The 25,160-nt window shown below is 39.2% G+C and overlaps 1 protein-coding gene across 2 annotated transcripts in view; it reads left to right on the forward strand.

Annotated features, from left to right (window-relative positions):
• Positions 1–25,160, forward strand: part of LOC145537625 (ubiquitin carboxyl-terminal hydrolase 9X-like) — a 159,312-nt gene that overhangs the window by 13,577 nt on the left and 120,575 nt on the right. For both annotated transcript variants that reach the window (XM_081568366.1, XM_081568367.1), the window contains exons 2-3: positions 12,529–12,780; positions 23,356–23,501. In XM_081568366.1, coding sequence (XP_081424492.1) covers positions 12,688–12,780; positions 23,356–23,501 — 239 coding nt within the window. In that variant the 5' untranslated portion in view covers positions 12,529–12,687. The remainder of the gene's footprint in view (positions 1–12,528; positions 12,781–23,355; positions 23,502–25,160) is intronic.

Below are 25,160 nucleotides of genomic sequence, written 5' to 3' on the forward strand. Positions count from 1 at the left end.
GAGATTCACAGAATTGGGTTGAGAAGAGAAGGAGGAGGGTGGGAGATAGAGGTTCCCTGGGGAAGAAGAAAGAGCATCAATAGGGGGAGAGAGTAATCAGGCCAGTGATCACACTCCTGAGTAAAAATGGGTCCTAAAGATTGGGTTCTTAAATGTACAAAGTTGATATCAAATATGTAAAACAAAGATTAAAAATCCAGAGTAAAGGTTAGACTCTTACAAAACTTACAATATAAAAAAAAAAAGAAAAAAGGAAACAGTGTAAAAAGAAAAAAAAACAGTAAAACATTAAAAAAAGAAACAGGAAAAAAAAGTAAAACAGGAAAAAAACAGTAAAAAAAAAACAAAAGGTGTAAGATACATGTATGCAGTTTGCTTCAAAAATAGGGGTTTTTTTTTTTGCAAGTTAATAGTGGGTTATGAAAATGAAAGTTAAAGGTGTAATAGAGGACTTGAAGAAAAAGGAAAGAAGAGAAAAAAATTTTTTTTTAATTTAAAAAAAGAAAAAAAGAAAAAAAAAAAAATAATAATAGTAAAAAAATATATATCCCGGACTTTCTCTGGAGGTGTTGTGAGCAGTGTGGGGTCTGCTCAGTTTCAGATAGATCCTTGTTCCTGCTTATACTTTTCAAGATCTACAGGTCCTTTTCAATGCAGTCGGTATTAACTACAGGGATTTTAATCTGTTGGCCTGTCCCTTCCAAAGCGCTTCCCTCTGTTTATTTGGCTTCTGTTTGGAGATCTCTTCAGTATCTAATTTCCGCCCTGCAACAAAGCGGTGGAGGTGATCTCTTTAGGTTCGCTTGTTCAATCGTGCTGTGGGGAGGAAGGAACACTGCAATTCTGGCGTGTGTGTGGTAAGCTCGCAGTGTCTCGGCCGCACTGGGTTCGCCCCCGCTCACGGCGTGTGTGCTTTCCCCGTCTACCCTGCTCAGGCTTCAGGTTACTCGGCCGGGGAGTGGGCCCTGAGCTGCGTGCACTTCCCAGGTCTAAGCCGCTCAGGTTCAGGCTCCCGGTTACTCCACAAAGGCGCAGACTCGGTTTCGCCCGCGGCTTGTGCCGTTCCCGGTCGGAGCTGCTTTGGCGAGCGCACTCTTCCCTGTTGGGGCGGTGCGGCTTATCACCTCCCTGGTCCCCGCCTCGGTTACGGGTGCGCCCGGCTCCGGTGTGCTTTGTGTCGGTTCTGGGGAGCTGGTCTCTGGCTGCGACCCTCCCGGCGGCTGTCGACCCTCCGGGATCTCAGGCAGTCTTTGCTTAGAAACTGGGAGCCTGTTTGCAGTTTGGTAGGGGGTACCCTCTCTGGAGCCGAGTTTGCCCCTTTCCGGCTCTGGCTGGCCCCGCCTGCCTGCTGTGTCAGGCGGGGGATGGGGCGGTCCGCAGCCGGCTAGCTCTCCTCTGGTATCGCTCAGTCCTTTGTTCTGTGAGCGGGCCGGCAGTGCCTTAGAGTTGGGCTTTTCGCGGGATAGTTCTCTCTCTCTCTCGCTGTCCCACAGTTTAGGTTACTATCTCACGTTAGCTCCCTCAGATTGCCCTCAGGGCACTCGGGCCCGGTCCTTACCCTAGGCAGTGCCGCCCGCTCCTCTCCGTTCAGCCCCCACTTGCTGGTGGCGGATGATGCGAGCGTCTGTGGTTCTTTGCTGGGAGTTGCTTTAGGCACGTAATCTGTGGGTTTTATTTATTTTTTCTCCCAGTTACGTTGCCCTCCGATATAAGAAATCTTCCCCCACACCCGCCGGTGAGAGAGTTTCCTGGTGCTTGGAAATTTCTCTTTACGACTCCCTCCCCGGGACGGGTCTCCGTCCCTAACTCTTTTGTCTCTCTTTTTATCTTTTATAATTTCTCCTACCTCTTTTGAAGATAATGCGCTGTCTTTGTGGAAGCCTGACATCCTCTGCCAGCCTTCAGAAGTAGTTTTGTGAAGTTTGCTCAGCGTTCAGATATTCTTTCGATAAATTTGTGGAGGAGAGAGTGGTCTCCCCGTCCTATTCCTCCGCCATCTTAGCCCCGCCCTCTGTCTCTGCTTTTAAATATGCTATTTAGGTTGGTCATAACCTTCCTTCCAAGGAGTAAGCGTCTTTTAATTTCATGGCTGCAATCACCATCAGCAGTCATTTTGGAGCCCCCAAAAATAAAGTCAGCCACTGTTTCCACTGTTTCCCCATCTATTTGCCATGAATTGATGGGACCAGATGCCATCATCTTAGTTTTCTGAATGTTGAGCTTTAAGCTAACTTTTTCACTCTCCTCTTTCACTTTCATCAAGAGGGTCTTTAGTTCTTCTTCACTTTCTGCCATAAGGGTGGTGTCATCTGCATATCTGAGGTTATTGATATTTCTCTCGGCAGTCTTGATTCCAGCTTGTGTTTCTTCTAGCCTAGCGTTTCTCATGATGTACTCTGCATATAAGTTAAATAAGCAGGGTGACAATATACAGCCTTGATGTATGTACTCCCTTTCCTATTTGGAACCAGTCTGTTGTTCCGTGTCCAGTTCTAACTGTTGCTTCCTGAGCTGCATACAGGTTTCTCAAGAGGCACATCAGGTGGTCTGGTATTCCCATCTCTTTCTGGAACGCTCTTGCTTTTTCAGTGATCCATTGGGTGTTGCCAAAGGCCAGTTATGTATCTATCATTTAAAACATGCAGAACAAAATTTACCATTTTCCTGTTTCAGTTATGCAGTTTAGTAACACTGTACTACAAAGCTACAGTAATCAAGACAGTATGGTACTGGCACAAAAATAGAAATACAGATGAATGGTACAAGATGGAAAGCCCAGAGATAAATCCTTGCACCTCTGCTTACCTAATCTATAACAAGGAGACAAGAATATACAATGAAGACAAGACAGTTCTTCGTAAGTGGTGCTTAGAAAACTGGACAGCTACATGTAAAAGAATGAAATTAGAACACTCCCCAGCCACGTGAAAATAAACTCAAACTGGATTAAAGACCTAAATGTAAGCCTGGTGTAAAATTATTAGAGGCAAACATAGGAAAAACACTCTTTGACACAAACCTCAGCGAGATCTTTTTTAGCCCACGTCCTAGAGTAATGAAAATAAAAATATAAACAAATGGGACCTAATTAAACTTAAACACAGAAAAGAAACCATAAACAATATGAAAAGACAACCCTCAGAATGGGGAAAAAACCCATTTGCAAATACTTGAAAATATTTGCAAACAAAGCAACTGACAAAGATTTATCTCCAAAATACAAGCAGCTCATGCAGCTCAATATTAAACAACCCAATCAAAGAGTGGGCGGAAGATCTAAATAGACATTTCTTTAGACAGGACATTCAGACTGCCAAGAGGCACATGGAAAGATACTCAGCATCACTAATTTTTAGGGAAATGCAAATCTGAACTACAATGAGGTGTCACCTCACACAGGTCAAAATAAGTCCATTTACATTGTTATGCGATTAACACAGTCATTTCCAGAACTTTATTCATCCTGTTAAACTGAAATGAAGCTCATTAAACAATGTTCATTGCCCTCTTCTCCCAGCTTCTTGCAACTACTTTTCTACTTTCTATCTCTATGAATTTGATTACATACTTCAAGTGGAATCCTACATTATTTATCCTTTTGTGATTGGCTTATTCCACTTGACATAGTGTCCTCAGGGCTTATGTCTGTTTCCACATATGCCAGAATTTACTTTTTCTCAGGCCGAATAGAATTCCACTGTGTTTAAATCAATCCAGTTGCTCAGTCGTGTTCAACTCTTCGTGACCCCATGGACTGCAACATGCCTGGCTTCCCTGTCCATCATCAACTCCTGGAGCTTGCTCAAACTCAGGTCCGTTGAGTTGGTGATACCATACAACCATCTTATCCTCTGTTGTCTGCATCTCTTCCTACCTTTTGCAGCATCAAGGTCCTTTCTATTGAGTCGGTTCTTCCCATCAGGTGGCCAAAGTATTGTAGTTTCAGCTTCAGCATCAGTCTTTCTAATGAATATCCAGGGCTAATTTCCTTTAGGATTATCTGGTTGGATCTCCTTGCAGTCCAAGGGACTCTCAAGAGTCTTTTCCAACACACAGTTCAAAAGCATCAATTCTTCCGCTCTCTGCTTTTCTATAGTCCAACTCTCACATCTGTGCATGACTGCTGGAAAGACCATAGCTTTGTCTAGATGAACCTTTGTTGGCAAAGGAATGTCTCTGCATTTTAAAATGCTGTCTAGGTTGGTCACAGCTTTTCTTCTAAGGAGCAAATGTCTTTTAATTTCATGGCTGCAGTCACCATCTGCAGTGATTTTGGAGCCCAAGAAAATAGTCTCTCACTGTTTCCGTTGTTTCCCTATCTGTTTGCCATGAAATGATGAGACCGGATGCCATGATCTTTGTTTTTTGAATATTGAGTTTTAACTCAACTTTTTCACTCGCCTCTTTCCCATTCATCAAGAGGCTCTTTAGGTCTTCTTTGCTTCCTGCCATACGGGTCGTGTCATCTGCGTATCTGAGATTATTGACATTTCTCCTGTCAGTCTTAATTTCAGCTTGTGTTTTATCCAGCCCGGCATTTCGCATGATGTACTGTGCATATAAGTTACATAAGCAGGATAAGAATACACGGCCTTGATGTACTCCTTTTCCAATTTTGAACCAGTCCGTTGTTCCATGTCTGGTTCTAACTGTTGCTTCTTGACCTGCATACAGATTTCTCAGGCGGCAGGTAAGCTGGTCTGGTATTCCCATGTCTTTAAAAATGTTCCACAGTTTGTTGTGATCCACATAGTCAGAGGCTTTGGCATAGTCAGTAAAGCAGAAGTAGATGTTTTTCTGGAACTCTTGCTTTTTTGATGATCCAGTGGATGTTGGCAATTTGATCTTCGGTCCCGCTGCCTTTTCTAAATACATCTTGAACATCTGAAAGTTCTCTGTTCATGTACTGTTGAAGCCTCGCTTGGAGAGTTTTGAGCATTACTTTGCTAGTGTGAGAGATGAATGCAATTGTGTGACAGTTTGAACATTCTTTGGCCTTGCTGTTCTTTGGGATTGGAGTGAAAACTGACCTTTTCCAGTCCTGTGGCCCTGCTGAGTTTTCAAATTTGCTGCTATAATGAGTGCAGCACTTTAACAGCATCATCTTTTAGGACCTGAAATAGCTCAACTGGAATTCCATCACCTCCAGTAGCTCTATTTGTAGTAATGCTTCCTGTGGTCCACTTGACTTCACATATCAGGATGTCTGGCTCTAAGTGAGTGATCATATATACTGTCATGATTATCTGGGTTGTTAAGATATTTTTTGTATAGTTCTTCTGTGTATTTTTGCCGCCTCTTGTTAATATCTTCTGCTTCTGTTAGGTCCATGCTGTTTCTGTCCTTTATTGTGCCCATCTTTGTATGAAATGTTCCTTTGGTATCTCTCAGTTCCTTGGAAAGATCTCTAGTCTTTCCCATTGTCTTATTTTCCTCTATTTCTTTGCATTGATCTCTCAAGAAGGCTTTCTGATCTCTCTTTGCTATTCTCTGGAACTCTGCATTCAGATGGGTATTTATTTCCTTTTCTTGTTTGGCTTTAGCTTCTCTTCTCTTCTCAGTTATTTGTAAGGCCTTTTCAAACAACCATTTTGCATTGTTGCATTTCTTTTCCTTGAGAATGGTCTTGATTAGTGCCTCCTCTACAGTGTCATGAACCTCCATCTGTAGTGTTTCGTACACTCAATCTATCAGATCGAATCTGTTGAATCTATTTGTCACTTCTACTGTATAATCATAAGGGACTTGACTTAGGTAGGTCGTATCTGATTGGTCTACTGAATTTGGTAATAAGGAGTTCATGATCTGAGCCACAGTCAGCTCCTGGTCTTGTTTTGCTGACTGTATACAGCTTCTCCAACTTTGGCTGCAAAGAATATAATCCATATGATTTCGATATTGACCATCTGGTGATGTCCATGTATAGAGTTTTCTGTTAGTGTGTTGGAAGAGGGTGTCAGTGTGTTCTCTTGGCTAACTCTGTTAACCTTTGCCCTGTTCATTTTGTACTCCAAGGCCAAACTTGCCTGTTACTCCAGGTATCTCTTGACTTCCTACTTTTGTTTTTCAGTCCCCTGTGACAAAAAGGACATTTTGGGGGGGTGTTAGTTCTAGAAGATCTCATAGGTATTCAAAGAACCATTCACCTTCAGCTTCTTCAGCATGAATGCTTGGGGCATAGACTTGGATTACTGTGATATTGAATGTGAGTTGAATTGGATTTAATTTGGAAATGAATAGAGGTCATTGTTTCATTTTTGAGTTTGCACCCAAGCACTGCATTTCAAACTTGTTTGTTGGCTATGAAGACTTTTCCATTTCTTCTAAGGGATTCCTGCCCACATAGTAGATGTAATGGTCATCTGAATTAAATTTTCCCATTCCGGTCCATTTTAGTTCATTGATTCCTAAATGAGAGGGACTGGTGGTGTTAAAATCTGGGTCTTGCTTTTGTGGGAGGGCCTTGCTCACTAAAGCCTCAGTCCAGTTATCTACTGATAGGTGGGGCTGCACTCCCTCCCTGCTAGTTGTTTAGCCTGAGGTGACCCAGCCCTGGGGACTGGGGACTCTCTGGTATGGTTAATGATAAAGCCTAAGTAGGTTTATGCCAAGGGGGAGCTTCCTTCCTCGCTGTCCCTTTGTGAGCCCCTGCTGACCCATGCCTTCTTGGGAGTTTCTGTGACACTAGCAGATGGTTTTGGTTCTCCTGTGGAGTCATTGCTCCTTTTCTCTGGTATTGGTGCACTCAAGATTTTGTTTTTATCCTCCAAGATTGGAGTCTCTGGTTGCCCCAGTCCTGTGGAAGTCTTTTAATCAAATCCCACTGGCGTTAACGATCAGATTCCCTGGGAATTCCCAGTCCTTTTCTCAGGTCCCATGCTGGGAAGCCTGATGTGGCGTTCAAAACCTTCATAATGGTGGGAAAACTTTTTTAATATTATTGCTCTCCAGTTTGTGGGTCACCCACCTGTTGGGGTGGTATTTGATTTTACCATTAACGTGCCCCTCCTGCTGTCTCACTGCGGCTTCTTTGTCTTTGGACATTGGTATCTTTTTTTGGTGGGTTCCAGCATCCTTCTGTCTGTGTTGTTAAACAATTCGTTGTGATTTTGTTGTCCTTGCAGGAGATGAGCGCACTTGCTTCTGCTCCACCATCTTGAACCATAAACCCTATAGTTTGTTTTGAATCAGGAAGTTTGACACCTTCAGCTTTGTTGTTTTTCAAGATTGTTTTAACTGAGTTGACTTGAGATTACATTTGAATTTTCTGGTGAATGTTTATATACAGAAAATGTTGTTGGTATATTGATTGCGATTGCATTGATTCTACAGATTGACCTCTTCTAAATTTTTTAAAAAAATTTAAATTATTTAGTTGGCTGCATTGGCTCTTAGTTGCAGCATATTGGAGGTTTTTTTTAGTTGTAGTCTACAAACTCTTACTTGGGGCATGTGGTATCTAGCACCCTGACCAGGGAAGGAACGTGGGACCCTGCATTGGGAACACAAGAGTCTTGTCACTGGACCACTAGGGAAGTCCCTAGATTGACATTGTTTTTTATTATTTATTTATTTTTGACTGCGTTGAGTCTTTGTTGCTGCATGCACGCTTTCTCTAGTTGACTCAGACAGGGGCTACTCTTCACTGTGGTTGTGGGCATCCCATTGTGGTGGCTTTTCTTGTTTTGGAGCGTGGGCTCTGGGTGCACAGGCTTCACTAGTTGCAGCCTGAAGACTGTAAAGCGCAGACTCAGTAGATGTGCACAGGCTTAGTGGCTCCATAGGTGACGTGTGAAATCTTCCTAGACCAGGGATCAAACCCATGTCCTGTGCAGTGGTAGGCAGATTCTTATCTACTGTACCTAGATTTGATATTTTATTAATAAGTCCTCTAATCTGTGATATGGGTTATCGTTCCATTTGTTAATAGTTTCTTTGATTTCTTTCAGAAGTGTCATTTTTCAGGGTACGTGAACCTTTTTTGTTTGGTTAAGTTTATTCTTAAGTATTTTATTCTTTTTTAATGTTATTACAAATAGAATTATTTTAATTTCCTTTTTGGATTTTTTTATTGTTAGGGAACTGGTTTTTAGGGTGTTGAGTTTTGTATCTTGAAACTTTAGTGAAACCATTAATTCTAATAGTTTCTATATTACGGAAGCTTTAGTGTTATGCATAGGGTTCAGTAGTAGCAACATTTACATAACAGATTATGTAATTTCCTGCAGGTAATTTATCTTCCTTTTTTGATTGTGATGCCTTTTGTTTTTTCTTACCTAAATGCCCTGACTCAGAGTTACAAATCTATATTAAATAGGAGTGGTGAAATAGCATTGGCTATTCCTAATCTTAGAAAGCTTTCAGTATTATGACTTTTGCTGGGGGTTTTTCATATTTGACTTCTTATATTGGGTTTCCTTCTCTTTATTATTTATCATAAGAGGATGTTCAATTTGTCTAACCCTTTTTCTCCATCAGTTGAGATGATCATCGGTATTTCTCCCTTTATTCTGTTAGTGTGGGGTATTACATTGTTTGATTTGAAAATCCGCCTTGGTTGTGGTGTTTAAACCATAATGTGCTGTTGAGTTTGATTTGATAGTAGAGTATTTTGGTGAGGATTTTTGCATCAATATTCATCAGGAATTTTTGCATCAATATTCTTGTTCCTTGTTGCTAAAATATATTTAAAAGAGGTCTTAAATAAACAGCCTTACTTTGATGAGTTAAGGTACTAGAAAGAGAACTTACGCCACAGTTAGCAAGAGGAAGGAAATAATAAAGATTAGTACAATGATAAAGAATAGAACTAAAATAGAAAAAATCAGTGAAACCAAACTGCTTTTTGAAGAAGTCAATAAAATTGACCAATGGGAGTGATAATAAAGAGAAGAGTGAAATTACTGAAACTAGAAATGAAACTAGAGGTATAAAACTTATAACACATATGCCAAAATATGTTGATTTATAAGAAAGTAGTATGTATTATTATATACATCACCAAATTAAGTAAACTAGAAGATGCAGAGAAATAGCTGGAAGCATTAAAACCTATCAGGATCAAAATCATTGCATAGACATAGAACTACTAAGAAGACTTCATCAGTAATCAGAAATCTTCCAACAAAGAAAAGCACTGAACCCAATGATATTACTTGTGAATGCTTTCAAACATTCAAGTGATATGTATTTGAATGTTAAATATTTAAATAATATCTTTATAGCAACATTCTGAAATACTTACAAAAATTGAAAAGGAGGAAACGTTTGTTATTTGAGTCCAGCATTAGGCTGCTGCTTCAGCCAAAGACTGAAGAAACCTACAGACTAAAGACACCTATAGACCAGTATCCCTTGTACACAGTGATGCAAAGTAATCAACAAAGTACTAACGAATTGAATTCAGCAGCATACTAGAAGGATTATACACAGTGATTAAATGAGTTTTTCCTGGAGTATAGGTGTGGTTCAGTGTACAAAAATTAATCAATGTAAGCAAACTAATAGCATAAGGGAAAAGAGTACATATTAATCTCAATTTCTGGAGATGAACATTTAATAAAATTCTTCTTAGCATTTTGAGTATACCATCACTCTTGTAGCCTGCTAGGGCTACAAGATTTTTGCTAGGGAAATTTCTAATAGTCCTGTATAGGTGCCCTTGTGTGTGACAAGTCATTTTTCTCTTACTTCTTTTGAGATTCTCTTTTAGTCTGACTTCTGATTGTTAGGTGTCTGGGCATGAGTGTTTAGTGTATATTTTGGAGTTCTTTGTTGAAATTCTCTCTTTGTGTATTTTCTGGTTTTGTTTATCTGTGTTCTCTTTCAGGTCATTCTGCAGTTTTAAGACATTTGATAAACATTGTACAGGGTTGGTTGTCTGTTCTTTGATCAGGGCTTATTTCCCTTTTTTTTTTTTTTTTTGGTGTGCTTTATGATATTTTGTTGTTGAGTTAGGGTTCACTGGAGAAAACAGCCAGAGTTGCAGACTTTACTGATTGCCTTTGTGTATAGGGAAACCTTCACCAGTCAGGCCAGCCAGATGGAGGATGTCTCAGACCTTCCTAGGCATTCATGTTATTGGCATTGTGTGCTTTTCTTCTATACCTCTTTCAGTGTACTTGGAAATCCCTAGGAAAGCCAGAAATCTGGACCTAAGTTCTTCTTCATTACTTCTGTCCTGGCAGAGGCATCAGTTGGAGCCAAGAATTGGATATTATTTCTATCTTTTACTTTGAGCTACATTGGGTTGGGGAATGAGCCAGTGTAAATCAAACTCAGTGAACTCTTATGCTCCTCACAGTTGTCTGTTCTATTACTTAACAAGTCACTTGAGTTTGGAATCTCTATGTTAACCAGTTTCTAGCTGTATCAGAATTGTATTTTGATCCACATATTGCTGTTAACTTAATATTTATGTGGGAGAACCAGAACCTGTAGCTGCCATCTTGCTGATGTCATTCTTCTAGTATTAACTTTTAACTAAAGAAAAGTGATACTTTTCTAGTCCTGAAAATATGGTGAAATACTAAAGTTTGAATATGAGGGAAAATGCTGTGATCTAAAGGAAATCTAACGTTGCTGTTTTGAACTCAATTCATTTTAAGTGATTTGAATAATTTCTAAATTGCTCTTTAGTGTTTTAGGATGTAGTGTCTTTGTAGTGCTGAATTGCTACCTGGAAAAAACATTGAAACTTTGCAAGGAATAATAGTTCTGATATGGGAGAAAGGTATTTTATTTGAGGGGAGGGAGATTGCATTGCTACTTTGTTTCCCTTTGCACTAATTGATACTCTTTTGTTGTAAATGACTTATTCCTTTTGCTAGGTTACTTAAGATGTGTCTCTAGATAGAGATGTATGGGCAGATATAAAATGACACAGTGAGAAAGCAATAGCAACCACTCCAGTACCCTTGCCTGCAAAATCTCGTGGACGGAGGAGCCTGGTAGGCTGTAGTCCATGGGGTCGCTAAGAGTTGGACACGACTGAGTGACTTCACTTTCAATTTTCACTTTCATGCATTGAAGAAGGAAATGGCAACCCACTCCAGTGTTCTTGCCTGGAGAATCCCAGGGATCAGGAAGCCTGGTGGGCTGCTGTCTATGGGGTTGCAGAGTCAGGCATGACTGAAGTGACTTAGCGACAGCAGCAATTCAGTTTTAAGATGCTTTAGTTCCAAGTTCAACCTCAAATGTCAAAGAAAATACAAAGCAAGGGAAAAGTGTGTGAAGAAAAATTTTAAGTAGGACCCCTCTCCCATGTCAGGAAATAGTATTGTTTTAAAGAGAAATAGGATTAATTTTAGGCTTGTATACTTTCTTACCTGTGCTTTACCTGAGCTCTGTCCTTTTCCACAAACTTCTTTGCTGTGGTTTGGTTAAATCACTTAATATCTTAGGCCTTTGGGTTTCTAATTAATGGAACAAGTATCACAAAATCTGTGTAACCTGGAAAGAGTTATGGAAAGCTAAGTGGTGTCTTGGTCCTGGAATAGGTGTCATCTTTGTTGTCCTCCCCCAAACACTCAACATAAAATTTTGATTTCAGTTTTAGACAAACTGGTTTCTTTTCAGAGCCATCCACGGAACTTCCATAATTACATAGCCTTAAAAATAATTTTGAACACAGACCACATGATGAGAAACCAGAATGACACATTTTTTCAAGAAATTTGTGCAGAAGAACAGATATTTGTGATTTTCAGTAGGGGAGATTTAAGCATATTTTTGACCAGGAGAAATGAATCTAGAAAGAAATGGAGCTGCTGAATCTAAGATCAAGGCCCTTTTACATGTGGTGCATACGCAGTGTGATCAGAAGTCCATATAAAGAAGGCTAGAAGAAAGAGAACATTAGAATTAAACAGCTGTTTAAATGAGAATTCATTTTTTCTTTGAGATGTAAGAAAAAATGATTTAATTTTTGTTAGCAATAGTTCTCAAAAAATGATAGAATTTCTCCAAGTTTTAAAAATGATCTGTATAATATAAAATTTGAATGAGAATGTCTGAGTATTGGAAGACATTAGGTGAAAGATTCTGATCTTCCAGTGACCTTGTGGAAATATGTATGTATATGTTTGTTTATGTAATCTGTATGAGTACTTCAGGTGTTTTTTAAATTAATTTTCTTGCCCTACTACCCTTATAAATCACATTCTCTGTTAACTTGTCTTTTCATTTTATTTACTTAAAAGCAGTATACATTGTACCTTTAAGTGTTTATATTTTTGCAGTATGTTTAAGGCAAAAACTGATCATTCTCTAGATTCTTTTGTAAGTAAAAAAATGTTAACTAAGAACTTTGTATTTTTTCTGGAATATTACATATAAAGACTGTATGTAAATTTATTGAATAACAATATTTATATAAGTTTACCTTTTACTTCTCTCATTTTTACAGCCATCTCTTATTGATTGTAGAGGTTGGTGATGTTAACAATATATATGTTAAAATTGGAATGATTCATTATTTATCTTTTTAATATTTTAAACAAGTATACCTTTTGTTCCCTCTACTTTTAGGTAATGAAATGGTCTCTGCAAGAATGATCTGTCCTTGAATTGGAGATATTTAAGGCTGATATATCCTGGTGGTTCGTCTCCTATAAGTGAACTGTAATTTCTTCTCTTACGACAATTAAATAAACAGACAAAATAGCAAAAATCTGTTCTGTGTTGAGTATGACAGCCATTACTCGTGGTTCTCCAGTAGGAGGGAATGACAGCCAGGGCCAGGCTCCTGATGGACAGTCTCAGCCCCCCTTCCAGAATCAGGTAGGACATGAAGGCTATATTGTTTTGGGTGCTTTGAATTAGTAAATAATGACATATCCTGAGTAATTTGTTAACTAATCATACAAAACTATTGTCATTTTAAGTTATGCTTAAAATAAGTCACTGAGGCTTTTGGTAACAGAAAACCTACTGTACATATGCTTGAGAATGTACCTTTTTTTTTTTTTTAACATAAGACTCTGTATGAATGTGAGGGCAAAAGTGTTAAATCAGTCATTTCTCCTTTAGTTATCAACATAGACCCCAAGTCAGCTATTTATGTTCATGTCTCATCTTTGTACCTGCATTTACCTCTGACTAAGTAATAGAATGTTTAATCTGCAGATTCCATATTTTTAAAATAATCATAGAGGAAATAATATTAGTAAAGAGTTTAATACAGATTTTAGTATCAGAATTTTGTGCTGGCTGACAAAATGTTTTTTTCCCCCCTTTTCTCTGGAAGAATTTGCATATGATGAATATATTAAGACCTTCATTAACAGTAATTCTTTGATTCTGATATCTAATATTGGTAACTTGTATTTATTGTCTTAAGAGGTTAATACATTTCATTGAATTTTGCAGAAGAGTTTTGCAAAAGTATTGGCTTTCATTTTTCTCTTCCCATTGATCTATTTTTAAATTTTCATAGTCATTCCTTTTGCTTTCTTAGGGTTTAATTTGTTGTTCGTTTTCTTGTTTAGGTAAGTGAACTTTCTAGTTTAGATAAGGTGATTGTTCCACTTGTATTTCAGTTTTTCTGTTTTTTAAGACATGTATTTGATGCTGTATATTTTTGCTACAGCATATGTAGCATGACTTTTGGTATGTGTTTGCATTTACTGTTATTTAGTTAATCTTTTAAAATTTGTGTGGTGATTTTTGTTTGTAAAGAATTCTTTATAAACATGATGCTTCATTTTTTGCAAGCAGTTAGAGATTTTCTGGGTAACTTTTTGTCTTGGTTTGTAATTTAATTCCTTTGTGGTTAGAGAGTCTATTCTGTGGTGTCTCACATGGAAATTTATTGAGGGGTGCTGCTGCTGCTAAGTTGCTTCAGTCGTGTCCAACCCTATGTGACCCCATAGACGGCAGCCCACCAGGCTCCCCTGTCTCTGGGATTCTCCTAAGCAAGAACACTGGAGTGGGTTGCCATTTCCTTCTCCAATGCATGAAAGTGAAAAGTGATAGTGAAGTCACTCAGTTGTGTCCGACTCAGCGACCCCATGGACCACAGCCTACCAGGCTCCTTCGTCCATGAGATTTTGCAGGTGAGGGTACTGGAGTGGGGTGCCATTGTCTTCTCCATGAGGGTTGAAATGTTGCTAAAGATCCCCTGGAGTAAGAAATAGCACCCATTCCAGTATTCTTGCCTGGAAAATCCCATCGACTGAGGAGCCTGACAGGCTACAGTCTGTGAGGTCACAGAGAGTAAGGTAGGACAGAGAGAGAGACAGTGAGAGGGAGAGACACATCCCTGTGCTCTCCCCTCCCACACGTGGGCAGTTTCAATTTCTGCTTCTTAAAAAAAAAGCTGTATGTTATATTTTAGCGTTCATTGTACATGTCAGTTAAATGCAGTCTCCTCAGTATTTGTTTCATATATTCTGTTCAGTATATAACCTTATTTCTTTATGTATATATAATTTTATTTTTGGCCATGTTGGATCTTCATTGGTGTGTGGGCTTTTCTCTACTTGGAGCAAGTGAAGGCTACCATCTAGTTGTAGTGGATGGGTTTCTCATTGTGGTGGCTTCTCGTTGCAGAGCATAGGCTCTAGAGTGCTTCAGTAATTGCAGCACATGGGCTCAGTAGTTGCAGATTCTGGGTCTAACAAGCAAAGCTCAGTAGCTGTGACACACAGTCTTAGTTGCTCTGCCACATGTGGGATCTTTGTGGATCAGTGATCAAACCTGTGTCTCTTGAATTGGCAGGACTCTTCACCACTGAGCCACCAAGGAAGCCCTAACCTTGTTTTATTTAGTTTGAAATCTGTTTTTTTTTTTTTTTTACTAGTTGAGAACTCTGTTTATCTCTACCTGGTATTGTGGTTTTGATCATTCCACTCCTCTGTGTTACATCAATTTTAGCTAGACATATTTTGAACCAATAACATGCATTCACATTGAAAAGAGTGATTTGGGAAGATAGGGGGTAATTGAGTCATTACTCTTTACGTTCAGATCTCTTCTGTGTGTAGAGATTCCTTTTATCTTGAATAATTCTTCTACTTCTAGCTCTCACATATTAATATAGGTGTGCCACTTTGCCAAGAGAGAGGAAGGTTATTGTCAGGAAGGATATTGTATCCTTTTTTAAATAGCATTCATTATTTTTGTTATTGCTTTTCATTATTCTCCTGAGTACTACCATGTAAAATTGTTCTCAGTTGCACTTTTTACTTGTTTTTAATGGGCTTTTAGAGTCAGGGCAGACTTGAGCAGAAAGTACAGTTTTTTATATCCTGCTTAGACTACCTTCCCACTCCTTGCCTCTATCTTCATTTACCAAAGGTGGTGCATTGATTATAATCTGTGAAACTATATTGATGAATCATCATCACAAACTCCATAGTTTACGTTATGGGTCACTTGGTCTTTTCTGTGTTCTGTTAGTTTTGACAAAGATATCTTAGTATAGTATAATAAAATAGTTCCACTGCACTAAAATCTGCTTGGTCTTTTCATCCCTCCCTTCTCTGAATCCTTGGTGACTACTTGGTCTTTTGATGGTGTTTATTTAGTTGCTAAGTTGTGTCCACCTCTTTGTGACCCCATGAACTGTAGCCCACCAGGTTCTCTGTTCATGGGATTTACCAGGCAAGAATACAGGAGTGGGTAGCCATTCCCTTCTCCAGGGAATCGTCCCAACCCAGGGACTGAACCCAAGTCTCCTTATGTTTCCTGTGTTGGCAGGAGGATTTTTTGTTGTTGTTTATCACTGACCCTCAAGGGAAGCCCACTGGTCTTTTACTTGCCTCTATAGTTTTGCCTTTTACAGAATGTCATGTAGTTGGAATCATGCAGTGTGTAATTTTTTCAGATTAATTTCTTTCACTTTAAAATGCATTTAAAGTTCTTTGTCTTCTCATGGTTTAGTAGCTCTTTTTTTTTTAAAACTTACTGTGAAACATTCCATTGTCTGGATGTTCCACAGATTTTCTCTGTTCACTTACTGAGGAACAGCTTAGTTGCTTCCAAGTTTTGGCAGTTATAAATAAAATTATGACTATACAACAGTGGGATTTTTGTATGGACATACATTTTTCAGCTTGTTTGAATAAACACTAAGGGGTGTAATTGCTGGATTGTATAATAAAAATATGCTTAGTTTTGGAAAAAGCAAAACAGAGTTGCCAGATTGTTTTACAAGAGGCTGTACTACCATTTGGTTTTGTCAAGATTGTAGATTTTGGCCATTCAAATGTGTACATTTTGGTATCTCATTGTTTTAGTTTATAATTCCCTAATGACTTGTAATGTTGAACATGTTTTCCAGTGGTTAGTTATTACTTGTTATTCTTTTTTGATGAGGTGTTTCTTCAGGGCTTTTGCCTATTTTTCTATCAAGTTGTTTTCTCACTGTTGAATTTGGGGAGTCTCTGGTGGCTCAGACGGTAAAGTGTCTCCCTTCAGTGTGGGAGACCTGGATTTGATCCCTGGGCGGGAAGATCCCCTGGAGAAGGTAATGGCAACCCACTCCATACTCTTGCCTGTAAAATCCAATGGACGGAGGAGACTGGTAGGCTGCAGTCCATGGGGCCGCAGAGAGTCAGACAGGACCAGGCGACTTCACTTTCACTTTCTTGTTTTGGATAACTGTGCTTTGTTTTGCAAATGTTTTCTCCCAGTCTCTGTCTTAGTAATTTGTCTTCTCATTCTCTTGAAAGTTTCTTTCATGGAACAAAAACCGTTAATTTTAGTGAAATCCAGCTTGTAAAACTGTTTACTGCCTTTGGTGTTATATCTGGAGTTAGCATCAAACCCAAGGTCCCCTAGAATTTTTGTTATTTTATCTTCTGAGAGGATTACAGTTTTGTGTTTTACATTTAAGTCTGATCCATTTTGAGTTAACTGTGAGGGTTACAGTCTAGTCTCTGAATTCTTTTTTTTTTTTTTGCATGTGGCTGTTCATTTGCTACAACATTATACGTTGTAAGCCTTTCTTTTTACCATTGTTATTATCTTTGTGTCTTTGTCTCTTTGCCAAGTTTCTGTGTCTGTCTTTTTTCCTTGAACTTTATGTTTGTCTTTGGCTAATGCAGCATACAGTTGGATTTTCCTTTTTTAAATATTTGTTTATTTAGCTGCGTTAGGTCTTAGTTGCAGCACATGTATTGTTTGTTGCATTATGTGGGATCTTCTATTGCAGTGCACAGATTGAGTAGTTTTTGGCTCACAGGCTTAATTGCCCTACAGCATGTGGGCTGTTCATTCCCTGACCAGGCATTGAACCTGAGTTCTGTACTTAGCAAGGTATATTCTTAACTATTGGACCACCAGGGAAGTTCCTGAATTTTGCTTTTTGATCCACTCAATATTTGCCTTTTATATAGTGTATTTAGAGCATTGATGTTTAACGTGATTATTGAAATAGTTGGATAAATACCTTCCATATTTGTTACTATTTTCTATTCATTGCTCTTGTCGTTGTATTTGTGTTCCACTTTCTTTCCACTTTTATGGTTTTAATGATTCCCATTTGTCTCCTTTTTTAGCATACCATTCATAGCTTTTTTTTTAACTTTTATAGTGGTTGCCTTAGTGTTTGCAGTATACATTTGTAACTAATCTGTACATTCACTGTTGTATGGGTAGTTTTAAGTTCCTTGTAATAAATTATTCATAACTCCTCCTTCTGATCCTTTATATCATTGATACTGTTTTTTTCATTTTCCCAAATCTGTAATTTGTAAATATGTTATTGCTTATATTGAACAAATTATGAGTTAGTGCAAGTAACAGCTGAGTCCTCAGACTCAAGCCATCTTTATGGTCTCACATCCATATGTAACTACTGTAGAAAGTTAAGTTGATTCAGGGGATCTTCTCTCCCACATTGCAGGTGTGTTCTTTACCTTCTGAGCCACCAGGGAAGCCCAAGAATACTGGAGTGGGTATCCTTTCCCTTCTTCAGGGGATCTTCCCAGCCCAGGGATCGAACCCAGGTCTCCTGCATTGCAGCTGGATTCTTCACCAGATGAGCTACCAGGGAAGCTGCAAGTTGGTTAGGGTCTGATAAAAAATCTAGTAGATTAGGCAGTGGTTCCTGAGGATCAGCCCTATTAAGAATAGAATGCTTGAAGAACGTATTTCAGAATGGCTACCTTGTCCATCCTAGTGGGAACACCAGGGAATTTTTTTTCCAGTCTTCATTTTGAAAGCTTGATAGGACTTTCTGGAAGTAAAGCTTAGAAATGTACTGAGTCCTCTTAAGTTTTGACCCCTTGGAGTTTTTAACTCTCAGACTTACCATATTCAGCTTCTAGCAATTAATCAATTACAGTTTAGGTTTTCTTACCTCAATACAGTAGTACCTCTCCCTGCCCCAAGCCACTTTATTCCTAATGTAAAGATTCCAGGACCGTCAGTGAATGCTTGAAACTTGCAGGTAGCATTTCTGTGTATATTGATAACTATGTTTTTTTTCAAACATTGACACCTGTGGTGGAGTTTAATTTATAAATTAGACACACTAAGAGATTAACAGTGATTAATAATAAAATAGAACTTTACAGTAATAGTATGCTATAAGTCATGCAAATGTGTTCTCAAAATATCTTGCACAATGTGATGCCTTTTCCATCTAAATACTCATATACGGTGGATTTAACTTTCAGTCTGAGGTGCAGCAGCAGACTTTGGTTGAACTTCTTTTTCCTTCTTTGCAATTTCACATAAATAGAAAATTTATTCATACCATAGGCCCTAGTAATCTCAGCATATGATTTTTCTTTTCCTTGTTAATTCAAGAACTTAAAATTTATCACCTAAAGGCAGTACTTTACAGCTTTCTTTGACAGTTCTGAATTTTGCCAGAATCAGTTATCTTGTGCTTGGTTGTCTTAATTAAGTAAAACAAGGATTGCTTGAACAGAAGCACTGCATTACAAAAGCAGTTTCATAATTGGGACAGACTCATGATACTCTTGTTGAGGGTACAGGCAGGTGGGGCAGGGTCAGCATGGCTTGAGATTTCATTTGTTTACTCAGAGTGGCTCACAGTCTAAAACTTTTCGATTAGTTATTTCTTGTATTTTTGATTGTATAGATTTAATCTGCAGTCAACTACAGCTAACTAAAACTTGGAAAACGAAACTGCAGCTAGCGCCATAGCTGCTTGTTGGGTTTCCATGCAGGTTTATGCTTGTGATTTTCTGCTCTGGCAGTTTTGAGCCCTGTGTTCCCCGAGCTCTCTTCTCATTTCGTGTGTGGCCGTTTTCCCTTTGACCTTAATTCTTTGCTCACTCTGAGAATGGTTGTTGATTTTCATTTTATTCAGCTGTTTTATTTTTTAAATATTTTTCCCCTTTTTTGAAGTATCAGTTCAGTTCAGTCGCTCAGTTGTGTCCGACTCTTTGCTACCCCATGAATTGCAGCACCCCAGGCCTCTCTGTGCATCACCAACTCCCAGAGTCTACCCAAACCCATGTCCATCAAGTCAGTGATGCCATCCAACCATCTCATCCTCTTTCGTCCCCTTCTCCTCCTGCCCCCAATCCTACCCAGCATTAGGGTCTTTTCCAGTGAGTCAACTCTTCGCATGAGGTGGCGAAAGTATTGCAGTTTCAGCTTCAACATCAGTCCTTCCAGTGAACACCAATTAATCTCCTTTAGGATGGATTGATTGGATCTCCTTGCAGTCCAAAGGACTCTCAAGAGTCTTCTCCAACTCCACAGTTCAAAACCATCAATTCTTCGGCGTTCAGCTTTCTTCACCGTCCCAACTCTCACATCCATACATGATCACTGGAAAAACCATAGCCTTGACTAGACGGACTTCTGTTGGAAAAGTAATGTCTCTGCTTTTCAATATACTATCTAGGTTGGTCATAACCTTCCTTCCAAGGAGTAAGTGTCTTTTAATTTCATGGCTGCAATCACCATCAACAGTGATTTTGGAGCCCCCCAAAATAAAGTCTGACACTGTTTCCACTGTTTCCCCATCTACTTCCCATGAAGTGATGGGACCAGATGCCATGATCTTAGTTTTCTGAAAGTTGAGCTTTAAGCCAACTTTTTCACTCTCCTCTTTCACTTTCATCAAGAGGCTCTTTAGTTCTTCTTCACTTTCTGCCATAAGGGTTATGTCATCTGCGTATCTGAGGTTGTTGATATTTTCCCGGCAGTCTTGATTCCAGCTTGTGTTTCTTCCAGCCCAGCGTTTCTCATGATGTACTCTGCATATAAGTTAAATACGCAGGGTGACAATATACAGCTTTGACGTACTCCTTTTCCTATTTGGAACCAGTCTGTTATTCCATGTCCAGCTCTAACTGTTGTTCCTGACCTGCATACAGGTTTCTCAAGAGACAGGTTTTCTCAAGAGACAGGTTTCTCAGATGGTCTGGTATTCCCATCTCTTTCAGAATTTTCCACAGTTTATTGTGATCCACACAGTCAAAGGCTCTGGCATAGTCAATAATAAAGCAGAAATAGATGTTTTTCTGAAACTCTCTTCCTTTTTCAGTGATCCATCGGATGTTGGCAGTTTGATCTCTGGTTCCTCTGTCTTTTCTAAAACCAGCTTGAACATCTGGAAGCTCACGGTTCACGTATTGCTGAAGCCTGGCTTGGAGAATTTTGAGCATTACTTTACTAGCATGTGAGATGAGTGCAATTGTGCGGTAGTTTGAGCATTCTTTGGCATTGCCTTTCTTTGGGATTGGAACAAAAACTGACCTCTTCCAGTCCTGTGGCCACTGCTGAGTTTTCCAAACTTGCTGGCATATCGAGTGCAGCACTTTCACAGCATCATCTTTCAGGATTTGAAATAGCTCGAGTGGAATTCCATCACCTCCACTAGCTTTGTTTGTAGTGATGCTTTCTAAGGCCCACTTGACTTCACGTTCCAGGATGTCTGGCTCTAGGTGAGTGATCACACCATCGTGATTATCTGGGCCGTGAAGATCTTTTTTGTACAGTTCTTCTGTGTATTCTTGCCACCTATTCTTAATATCTTCTGCTTCTGTTAGGTCCATACCATTTCTGTCGTTTATTGAGCCCATCTTTGCATGAAATGTTCCCTTGGTATCTCTAATTTTCTTGAAGAGATCTCTAGTCTTTCCCAATCTGTTGTTTTCCTCTATGTCTTTGCATTGATCTCTGAGGAAGGCTTTCTTATCTCTCCTTGCTATTCTTTGGAACTCTGCATTCAGATGGAAATATCTTTCCTTTTCTCCTTTGCTTTTCGCTTCTCTTCTCTTCCCAGCTATCTGTAAGGCCTCCTCAGACAGCCATTTTGCTTTTTTGCATTTCTTTTCCATGGGGATTTTCTTGATCCCTGTCTCCTGTACAATGTCACGAACCTCTGTCCATAGTTCATCAGGCACTCTATCAGATCTAGTGCCTTAAATCTATTTGTCACTTGCACTATATACTCATAAGGGATTTGATCTAGGTCATACCTGAATGGACTAGTGGTTTTCCCTACTTTCTTCAATTTCAGTCTGAATTTGGCAATAAGGAGCTCATGATCTGAGCCACAGTCTGCTCCCAGTCTTGTTTTTGCTGAGTATATAGAGCTTCTCCATCTTTGGCTGCAAAGAATATAATCAGTCTGATTTCAGTGTTGACCATCTGGTGATGTCCACGTGTAGAGTGTTCTGTTGTGTTGTTGGAAGATGGTGTTTGCTATTACCAGTGCGTTCTCTTGGCAAAACTCTATTAGCCTTTGCCCTGCTTTATTCTGTGCTCCAAGGCCAAATTTGTCTGTTATGCCAGGTGTTTCTTGACTTCCTACTTTTGCATTCCAGTCCCCTATAATGAAAAGGACATCTTTTTTGGGTGTTAGTTCTAGAAGGTCTTGTAGGTCTTCATAGAACCGTTCAGCTTCAGCTTCTTCAGTGTTACTGGTCGGGGCATAGGCTTGGATTACTGTGGTATTGAATGGTTTGCCTTGGAAACGAACAGAGATCTTTCTATTGTTTTTGAGATTGCATCCAAGTACTGCATTTTGGACTCTTTTGTTGACCGTGATGGCTACTCCATTTCTTCTAAGGGATTCTTGCCCACAGTAGTAGATATAATGGTCATCTGAGTTAAATTCAGCCATTCCAGTCCATGTTAGTTCGCTGATTCCTAGAATGTCGACGTTCACTCTTGCCATCTCTTGTTTAACCACTTCCAATTTGCCTTGATTCATGGACCTAACATTCCAGGTTCTTATGCAGTATTGCTCTTTACAGCATCAGACCTTGTGTCTATCACCAGTCACATCCACAATTGGGTATCGTTTTTGCTTTGGCTCCATCCCATCATTCTTTCTGGAGTTATTTCTCCACTAATCTCCAGTAGCATATTGGGCACCTTACTGACCTGGGGAGTTCATCTTTCAGTGTCCTATCTTTTTGCCTTCTCATAGCGTTCATGGGGTTCTCAAAGCAAGAATACTGAAGTGGTTTGCCGTGCCCTTCTCCAGTGGATCACATTCTGTCAGACCTCTCCAAATGTGCAATTTTGTGCTAGTTTCAAGTATACAACAGTGTTCAGGTCTTTTAGTTGTTGAGAAGGAGTGACAGCTTATAAGCTCCTTAGTAGTTGAATTTTAAAGCAAAAGTCTTTTCCTATACTTCTTTCTTTCTGCGTTCTTGTTTTTAAGCATCTATATTTTTTGTAGCCTCTTGGCTAAGTTCTATCCTTTCTTCTTTTTTTGTGACTTGAAGTAACAAGCACCCATTTTGTCATAGTTTTAGTGCATGAAGATTTTGAGAATGAATTAGGTAAATGGTTCTTAGTATCTTGTGGTTTTGGTCAGCTTGTCATCTGGGATTACATCATTCTGAAGATTTGACTGGGTTTGGGGACATCCTTTCCACGTGGTTCTCTCAGATGTCTGTTGGCTGGGGGCCTCAGTTCCTTACCACACAGTCCTTTGCACCTGTGCACAGTATGTTCAAGATGTGTGATTAAGAGTCTTTAGGACTTGGTATGTAACTTTTAACAGAAAGATTACCCTAAGAGAGGAGGAGGAAGAAGTCATGATGGCTTCTATGATGTAGCCTCAGAAGTTTCTGTCTCTTTCCCAGTTTTGTGTAAAGATTTGTAATTAAGAAGGCTCAGTGTGATTATACTGTTGGGCCGCAAATAAGTTCTGTAATTCTCATCAGGTTAATTCATGTAGATTATATAGCCATTAATTCACTCTTATTAATAAGGTTCTTAATTATGTGGAAAAATCCTCATAGATTGACAGGAAAAGAGAAGCAATGTGATCTCCATTTTATCAAGTATTTACAGATACATATTGACAATTAACAGCATATATTTTTCATCTAACCTGTGTTGGCATCTGAACTGCTAAATATTGTATACATACTATAAAAATTTAAATCCATAATATTTCATTTTAAGACCTCATCACCTGATTCTTCCAATGAGAATTCCCCAGCAACGCCTCCAGATGAACAAGGTCAGGGTGATGCTCCTCTGCAGCATGAAGGTGAGGAGCCTGCATTTCCTCATGCTGACCTGGCAAAGTTGGATGACATGATCAACCGGTAAGGTCATTGTTTTGAGGGTAGGGGGCTTGCTTTTTGTTTTTTGAGGGTTTTTGGTTTTTTTAGATTTTTAAAATTTATTTTATTGAGGCATAATTGATTTACATTGTTGTGTTAATTTCTTCTTTACCACAAAGCAAGTCCATTGTATATATGTATTTTTCATCTTCTTTTCCATCATAGTTTGCTACAGGATATTGAATACAGTTTCCTGGAAAATAAGATCTTGTTGTTGAGATGATCCAAGTGTGTTGCATTTATTGGGCACTTCTGTTATTGCATTGTAATATATAATGAAATAATTATATAACTCACCATAATGCAGTGTCACTGGGAACCCTGAGCTTGTTTTCTTGCAGTTAGACAGTCCCATCTGGGGATGATGGGAGACAGTGACACCTGAAGTGTCTTGCTTATGTCTAGCTTACTCCATACTCTATTTGTTTTGGTTGCTCTCAAACTGTAGAAAAAGAAAGGATGTTGGAAATGGAGGCAGGCTTTTCAGTACTTTTGTGGCAATCTCAGAATATTCCACCTTGACTTTAATCCAGAATGTATGGAGATTTGAAGTTGTCTCAAAAATATTTTAAAGGCTGCTATCATTTGTGATCTCAAGCTGTTGATCTGGCTCGAGCATGGATAAAGTTGATTCACCTGGCTTCTTCACAGATGGGTCTTGGGTCCATTCCTTCCCAGCTTGTGGGTCTTTGTGGTTGGAAAGTAATACTCAGACTTCTTTGAAACCTTAGATAGGAGGACAGGCACTAGCTGGGATAAAGAAGTCCCTGTCTCAATCTCTTTCAAAATCTCTGCTAATGTTAGAAATGTGTCAATACTCCCAGTGTTCACTTGTTGTCACCATGATTCTAGTCTGTTTTTAACACAGCTACTTTATCTGCCAACTTGAGCACACCTAAAGTGACTGAATGAGTTCATTGAGCAGATTGAACATGTCACACAAGTGAACAAGTTTTGTGACCCATTCTGTGTCACAAAAATGTGCTGCCACTGGTGACAGTTTTCTAAAAGAAATCTCTGGAGTGGTGCTCATAACTGAAAAACTCTGGCTTGACCTACCTTTAGAAAGCAATGTCACATCTGTGTATAAGAGAAGAAATACGTACTTTGAATTGATCTTCTCACAGAGCTGTGTTAACAGGCTTGAGTTAAGGGCATGTTGTATACTGCAGTTGATCATTTTAATCACATCCTGTGTAACTTTATGTTCAAGTGACATTTTTCAGGTACCCAGCATTTCTCTAGGGTCACACTCAGAAGCGACCTCTTTGACACAAGTAGTGAAACCAGAAAGCAGACCAGTCATGGCAGCTGCTCCATCTGTGCATATACCAACACAAAATGACCCATTCCATTTTCCTGATACATAGTCAAAAGCCTGAATAGTCCTGCAGCTGTACTGTTGGCTGGCAGCAAAAGTGCACACAACATATCCTCTTGCTTTGTTGTCAGTGAAGGAAGACTTGTCAACCTGGATAGTGTACCATAGTGACTCATTAGTCCTCTCTAACTCTTGTTCCTCAGTATCCTCTGCTATTTCATTAGTTTGTCTAGTTATGACAAACTGATGAAACTAGGCTAGCACCTAGTTATGGTGCTAGCCAAAAGAGGAATATGTGGCACGTTTTGAACTGCAGCTTC

This window comes from Giraffa tippelskirchi, chromosome Y (assembly GCF_054371585.1).
Source record: "Giraffa tippelskirchi isolate mGirTip1 chromosome Y, T2T-mGirTip1v1.2.pri, whole genome shotgun sequence".
In the NCBI taxonomy this organism is placed as follows: domain Eukaryota; kingdom Metazoa; phylum Chordata; class Mammalia; order Artiodactyla; family Giraffidae; genus Giraffa; species Giraffa tippelskirchi.